At 55.8% G+C, this 7,637-nt stretch overlaps 1 protein-coding gene across 1 annotated transcript in view; it reads right to left on the bottom strand.

The window, feature by feature from the left end:
- The window catches only part of NAGLU (N-acetyl-alpha-glucosaminidase), a 6,762-nt gene extending 1,567 nt beyond the window's left edge, over positions 1-5,195 (bottom strand). Inside the window, exons 1-5 of the mRNA XM_007449847.1 lie at positions 4,785-5,195; positions 3,806-3,953; positions 2,391-2,537; positions 2,120-2,205; positions 851-1,107 (exon numbers count right to left, since the gene is read on the bottom strand). Coding sequence (XP_007449909.1) covers positions 851-1,107; positions 2,120-2,205; positions 2,391-2,537; positions 3,806-3,953; positions 4,785-5,170 — 1,024 coding nt within the window. The 5' untranslated portion in view covers positions 5,171-5,195. The remainder of the gene's footprint in view (positions 1-850; positions 1,108-2,119; positions 2,206-2,390; positions 2,538-3,805; positions 3,954-4,784) is intronic.
- Between the last annotated feature and the right edge of the window lie 2,442 nt (positions 5,196-7,637).

The following is a 7,637-nucleotide window of genomic DNA, read 5'->3' as shown; positions in this document are numbered from 1 at the left end:
CAGCCCCCCAGCCCCCCCGCGGCCAGAAGGGCATTCCACAACACAAGTCCTTCCCATCTCCTCCTCCTCCCCCTGGGAGTGCCAGGGTAGTGCTATAAAGCTTTACAGATCATCAGAATTACCCAGAGGGCTGGGCCCCAGCCCCAGGCATTCTGATTCAGGAGGTAGGGGAGGTGCTGAGAATTTGCACATCTGACAGGCCCCAGGGTGATTCTGATGCTGCTGGTCCCGGGTCACACCTGGAGCATTGCTGCACAAAGCCTGAGCCAATATGCTCCTTCCTGACTGACACAGAGGCCTCCCCAAGCCATTCCTGACCTGGCCCCTCTCTGCCCTTCCCCTGTAAGTGGCAGGAAGGAGAGCTGGGTTCACATTTGTGCATCTAGAAGGGCACCCACCAGCTTGGGGCACATCCCCTAACCTCTGGCCTGTGTTACCAACTTCAGCATGGAGGTAGAGACCAAATAAAATATTTTCAGTAGCTAGCACTTAATGACACTTTACTTTGGGCCAGGCGTTATTCTACTTATGAGTTAGCCCATTTTGCAGATGAAGCAGCTGAGGCACTGGGAGGCACTGGGGTGGGGAGGTGAGTCGCTGCAAATCTCACAGGCAGGAAGTGGCAGTGCCTGCGCTGGAGCAGGGTCCCCGGCTCCAGAGCTCACCTCTCAACCACAGTGTGATTAAATGAGATGATGTGTGTGTGCTTGGTAAACTGTAAAGTGCTGTGTGTCACAGTGAGGTGTTATTATTCCCAGTCCCGCCTCCCACCCCCCACTGACCTCTGCCACCCCCATCTCCCTGAGGGTCTCGGGGGGTCTTCCCTTTCTGACCTCCCCTGGCACCGAACCTGCAATCATGGCCTGGTAGACAGCGGCGGTGGCTGCAGCCAGGTAGGAGGGCTCCGAGGACGGTGGCTGCATCTCGTTGAAAGTATCGGCCCCATAGATGTGATCCGTGCCAAACTCTTTGGTCAGCTCCCGCAGGAAGAGGCTCCCCACCATGGGGAATAGGGGGTCTTCCGGAGCCAGGAGGAAGGAGCAGGAGTACGAGCAGTTGAAATGTCCCCAACTGCCCATCTGGGTGATACTGACCTGAGGGAACACCCTAGTTGGGGGTGTGTGTGTGTGTGTGTGTGTGTGACAGTTCAGACATTTACTGGAGGCTGACACAGTAGTCATCTCCAGCCTCATTAACTTCTGCAGTTCCTGGGTCGTTCATGCCTCTGTGCCTTTGCACATACTGTGCCCTGCGCCTGGAGCCCTTTCCTCCTCCCTCCCTGCTTATGCATCTGACTTCTCCTCAACATCCTTTAAGTTTCACCTGTCTGGAAAGCTTTTGCTGTCTCTCCCCCTCCCACTGGCTGAAACAAATGACCACCTCTGCTCTGAGCCCTTGCTGCACCCTCCCTTCCCCAAGCGGCAGTGACCTTGACAGAGAATTGGGCCCACATATATCCCTGCCCTTATCACTGTATTGTATCCCCCTGGCAACGTATCTCCCGCTGGGGGCGGGGCCTCTGTGCACCTTTGTGGCTGCATCCCCAGGCCCCAGCACAGGGCCTGGTTGGGCAGCCCCGGATAGCCTGACAAACGTTGGCTGAATGTACGAATGAGGTTCCTGCTGTCCAGTTGGGGAGGCCAAGGAATGGCCAGTGAGGCCGGCCACGTGTGCTGAGCGCTGACAGTGGTGGGAACCAGGTGCTCATGTGCATGAGGGAGGTGGTAACCAATTCTGGGCCCCCCCCCGCAAGGCTTCCTGAAGGAGGGGAGGTCTCAGCTGGGCCCCGAAGAATTTTGCCAGCCGCAGGAGAGGATGGGTGGGTAGAACAGAGGAACAGAGGGGCAGGAAGGACAGAAGAGACCAGTGCACCCCTGCCATCACTAAGAGCTGCCATTTGCTAAGACTCCATGCCAAGTCATATATACATTTTATAAGTGAGGAAACTAAGGCACAGAGCAGTCACGTAATCTGTCCAAGGTCACATGGCTAGTCAGTAACAGAGCCAGGAATCAAGCGCAGGCCTATATCTAGAGCTTAAGTTTTTCTTTAAATCGTGCCTGGCAGGGGAACATAAATTCTCTCTCTGAGCTGAATGGAGGGTGAGGGGGGACATCACCTTGTGAGAGCCTTGGGGACATGCCCTGCGAACGCTGGCAACACGGGGATCATGCCAAACGAGCGCATCCGGTCAAGAATCCGATGCTGCGAGGAACGGGAGGTGGGGCAGTGAGCACGGCCCCCCGAGGCAGGAGGCCCTCACTCTCTCAGGGCACACGGAGTCCCCACCGTTCAGTTAAGAGCCCCGGGGTGGGCCAAACACCACCCCCAACCCCAGGCCTGTACCTGTCCAGCACCAATTCTGCTCCTTCCCTTCCCCATCCTTTTACCTGCAGGTAAAGCTGCTTGAGGTGCCAGGAGCGGGGCAGGGGGCCACTCCAGGTGTGCAGGTTGCCCATGCGCCCCCAGGCCAGGAAGGCAGGACCACTGAAGTACTCATCGATCTCTGTCTGGGTCAGGCCCAAGGCCAGATACACCTGAGGAGGAGGGAGAGCCCCACACGTGTAAATCATTTATCTCTATTCATTGATCCATTCACTCAACATACGCACATTCTTCTCTTCTCTGGGCTGCACCCTACAGTTACTAAGACAAAATCCGATCCCTCCTGCCTGCGAGGAGCCCAAAGTCTGGGAGAAACAGATCCGTGACCAGGTGAGTTTGCGAATGTCACCCTTGTTGCACGGGTGAGGTGAGGCACAAAGGGGTTCTCCCCAAAATGTGGAAGGGGCCTTAGATGGCTTCATGGAGCAAGGAGGGCTAGAATGATGGGTGAGGGCAGCTCTGCAGGGAGCTTAAGCAGCCCCAGGTGCAGCCAGAGCGCTCAGGGCTCAGGTATGGAAGCTCCCAGGCCGGGCAAAAGCCTGAAGGCAATGGGGAGCTCTTGAGTGTGTTAATAGTGGAAGGTCTCCACCAGATTTGCAATTCAGAAAGGACACTCTGGTGGAACTTGGAGAGTCAGGAGTCTTGCTTTGAAAGGAAAATATTGCTTAGAGAGCTCTCTAAGCTCTCATGGCCGGGAGGCCATTAAGGCAGTGTAACTTTTCATGTCTCAGACTGGATGGAATCTGACCTTTTGATCCGATCAAATTATCCAAAGAGGCTGCTAGAAATTCAAGATACTTATTGGACTCTTACCCTAAAATAACTCTCAATTCCTTATGAACAAATATTTTCCAGCTTACGTCAGAGTCAGTCACAATTCTCACGAGGCAATTTTTAACAATCTCATGGCTTAAAAAAAAAAAATAGCCCCTCTTTCTCTTCCTCAGAGCACTCTTTCAGGATTACCCGAGCCCGTGTCTCCCAAACTGCAATCAGTAAAGACCCCAAATAAACTCTTCTTATTTGCAGCCTCCTGCATTATTTTTTGGTTGATGCTGTTCAGAGGCTCTGGCAGACTGGGGTCCAGGCAGAAGGGATGAAAGCCTGAACTGGGGCCATGGATAAGGATGGAGAAGACAAAGCAGATCAAGAGCTGCTAATGAGACAGAATCCACAGAGGCAGCTGACTGACCCACGTGAGGGTGGGGAGAGAGGGGAGGCCGGCTTCTTAGAGTGTTTACAGTAGGGTGCTGGGGTCCAGCCCTGGGTAAGTGCTCCTGTGTGTTTGTCTCAACCATGGAAGCTGGGAGGCTGGAGCCATCACTCCTGCTACCAACACTTCTGGAGCCCTATTCTCTGTGTGCCAGATACTGCGTTGATGTGGGGGAGGCGGGATGCCTGGGGTATGGTGGGCACGCACCTGCTGCCAGATGGCCTCCTGGCCGCTCCAGGCCAGCGCCAGGTTGATGCCGTTCAGCGCCATCCAGTCAATCTCCTGCTCCCAACGGGCCCAGTCCCACCACACGAAGGAGTAGCTTTGTGTGCACACGTTCTGGTAATAGCGGTACCTGCAGGCAGGGGCGTAAGCTGGGGAGTGGCCCTGGGGCCAAAGATAATGTCCCTCACCCCTGAGGGTCCACAGCCTGGGGAAGAACGTGGAGGGCATCCTGGTCCTGGAACAGCTCTCCACACCACCCAGATCTAACCCAGAAAGACGTGGCTCCAGACGTGAGCTCTACTGTTTCCCTCCAGGATCCACTCCAGGTGGAGCTTGAGCTTCCGAAGGTGCCCACCCACCTGCGCCCAGCACTCCGCTCCCTAGCCTCCCAGATATTTGGGAGAGCATATTCCGTTTTCATTCCTACTCTATGTACGGCGTTTAAGTGCCATATGGCAAAGTTGGCCCCTGTCCTGAAGGGGGCGGATCCCTCTCCCCACAGTCTAATGGGGAGGCAGCTGTGTGAATGCATCACCTCGGGGCAAACGCTAGAACAGAGGTCTGGGGCTCATTCCTCAGTAAGCATCTTCGAAGGCAGGGGTGGGGGAGGAAAGTAAGGGCATTTACCGATCACCGATTATGCACCACAAATTCTACACCCCGCACCGTGCAAATCCTCACAATCAAAGCGGCACCACTGCACGGTAGATGACATTATTTCCATTTTTCAGATGAGCCAGCCGATGCTCAGAGAGGCTAAGTGACTTGCTCAAAGATACAAGGCTTTTAGAATCAGACCTGAGGTCTGAAGCCAGGTCGTGCGACCCTAAGGCCAGCGCTTCCTGGCAGCCCGGCGCTGAGGGTGGGGAGGGGCGGAGACTTCAGCTAGGGCCGGCGCCCTGGTGGGTAGAGGCGGCGGGGAGCTGCCCGGAAGCCGAGGGGCGCGGTCCGGCCGCGGTACCTGTTGGGCGTGGCCTCGGTCAGTTCCTCCGGCACCACGGGCAGCGGCTGCGGCAAGCGCAGCTGAGAGCCCGACCAGGCCACGTGGCAGCCGCAGAAGTCGCGCAGGTAGCGGTGCAGCCCCGCGGCGGCGGCCACGCCCGTGGAGCCGAGCACCCGCACTTGCGCTCCGACGCCGCCACCGCTCAGGCGGTAGGTGTCCAGGCCGGACTCGGCCGCCAGGGCGCGCTCCACCGACACAGAGAAGTTGGCCGCCGGCCCGGATCCCAGAAGCCGGACCAGCAGCTCCCTCACGGCCGCCGCCTCCCGGGCCTCGTCCCCGGCCGAGCCCCGCGCCGCGGTCAGGAGCAGGAACCCCAGAGCCGCGGCCACCGCCACGGCCTCCATGGTCCACCGGTCTCAGCCCGCCGGGCACCAATGGGGACTCGGGACCAGGGACGTGACGGCCGCGTCCAATCAGCTGCGGGCCTCAGGTCACGCGGAACTGAAGGTAAAGCACTGGCCGGCGGCTGAGAGACCAGCTTCCGGGTTCCACAGAAGCTCCTGAGGGTGTTTTCTGATCACACGTGGTGCAAGAGCGCGTGACTCTGGTGACTTCAAAAGTCCGGGGCCGGATGTGACTCGTAGTCCTTCACAAATGCCTTCAGGTACAGCGCGCTTTCACATGCAGATCACTTTCCTTCCGTCCGTCCTACCATCCAATAAATATTTGAAGTTGATTTTGTACCAGGCACTGCCACCCCTCTTCCGGGGAGACCTACAATGCAAGTACTTATATAAACAAAGATTTACATTATGTAGTTGACCCTTAAACTTTGCATGTGTGTTAGGAGGGCCGACCCTCTGGCAGCCAAAATATAACTTTACAGTCAGCACTCCTGTATCCAGGGTACCGCACCCGCGGACCATGTAGTGTTGTAGTATTCCTGTATAAGTGGACCCGGCAGTTCAGACACGTGTTGTTCAGGGGTCCACTGGACTTGTGATGCTGTGCACGGTCCCCAGCCAAAGGCTTCCAAAAGGAAGTGACATTTAATCCGAATTAAGTTGGGATTGACTAGGAGAAGAGGGAGGGGAATACCATTCTGTGAAGAAAAAAATGCATATGAAGACCCAGGAAGGGTAAAGAAAGAGCTGAGCAGATCTGAGGAACTAAAAGGTCAGGAAGCTGGAGGAGGGATGCGCCATGTGAGCCTGGACTGGCCATGGGGCGGGGCCTAGTGGGTGTGACAAGGGCTCTCGTGTGATCTGTAAGCGGTAGCAGCAGCTGAACAGGATGGGAGTTATCTTCATTTTACATCCTGGGAAACTGAGGGCCAGAGATAGGAAGCGACTCTGCAAAGATCAGTGACCAGTAAGACAGCAGGTCTGGGACTAGAACCAGGAACTCTTAACTCTCAGATAAGTGTTTTTGCCACTATCCCCCAAGAGATGCAACTTTTCAGGCTGCTTACCAGCAGGGAGAGTTTGAGTGGGGCTGTGTGATGGCCAGGAGTGGTGGGCCCTTTTATAAAGACTGCACTTCCTAAGGGAATTCTGAGTCCTTTTGGAGGCAGGTGTAGATTTTTCCAGATTGTCAGGCCTGAGTGCAGCTGCTTAGAGACAGGGAAGGGGTCAGAGGAGGGTTGCCAATCCAGGAAATCCAGAGCCTGGACTGAAAGGGAACATGGGAGTCCACTGAGCTGGCTCTGCCCCTCTGCCCCCTGCCCCCAGCTGCAGACTCAAGCTGCAGTGCCCCCTGCCTTGTTCCCAGCTCAGCAAGCAGCTAGTTCAGGAGGTGCAGCCCTGTTCCACCCAGTTCCTAATATCAGAAGGTTCTCAGCTTTTCCCAGAGAGCAGCTCCTAGACCTGCCCAGAGAGATGGGTCCTCATGGAGCTATAGCTTATAGCCCCCCAGGCCTCTCTACACTCCTTCCAACAAACACCTGTAGCTTCAGGTGAGATTTGGCAGACTCTCCTCCTCCCAGGACCTGTTTTACCAGCAATTTGGATCTTAGGGAACACATTGCTTGGGGGAATTGGGCTGCAGGTCCACCGTCAAGCTCAGGGTGCCTCTCTGTGGGGTCTGGATTCATCCAGAATGGCAGACGGATGCTGGCAGGGGCAGCAGGTTGGGGACACCATCCCGGGGGGTTGGTAGCACATTCACAGCCTGAGCTCATGGATGCTTGGCAAGAGTGTCACCGATTACTCCAGGTGTGTCACACTGTCTTTCTCGTCTTCCCCACCAAGCTGGGAACTCTTTGAGGACAATAGGGAGGCTGGTTGAAGAAATTAAGTTGCATCCATATGATGAAATACCAAGCATTTGCTAAAAAAGAAAAGAAAAGTGAGGAATATGTGTTGGTGCTGATTCGGAATGTTCTGCAAAGTGTACTTTTTAAAAAGAGGTCAGGGAATTCCCTGGTGGTCCAGTGGTTAAGACTCAGCGCTTTCACTGCTGAGGGCCCGGGGTTCAATCCCTGGTTGGGGAACTAAGATCTCACAAGCCGCACGGCCAAAAAAAAAAATAAAATTAAATTAAAAAAGATGTCACATCAGGGGCTTCCCTGGTGGCGCAGTGGTTGAGAGTCCCCCTGCCGACGCAGGGGACACGGGTTCGTGCCCCGGTCCGGGAAAATCCCACATGCCGCGGAGCGGCTGGGCCCGTGAGCCATGGCCGCTGAGCCTGCGCGTCCAGAGCCTGTGCTCCGCAACGGGAGAGGCCACAACAGTGAGAGGCCCGCGTACCAGAAAAAAAAAAAAAAAAAAAGTCAAATCAGGACTTCCCTAGTGGTCCAGTGGGTGAGACTCCGCTCTCCCAATGCAGGGTAGTTCGACCAGGTTCGATCCCTGGTCAGGGAGCTAGACCCTG

Source organism: Lipotes vexillifer, unplaced genomic scaffold (genome assembly GCF_000442215.2).
Source record: "Lipotes vexillifer unplaced genomic scaffold, Lipotes_vexillifer_v1.1 scaffold2106, whole genome shotgun sequence".
Lineage (NCBI taxonomy): Eukaryota > Metazoa > Chordata > Mammalia > Artiodactyla > Lipotidae > Lipotes > Lipotes vexillifer.
This window is presented reverse-complemented; position numbering and strand designations above follow the sequence as displayed.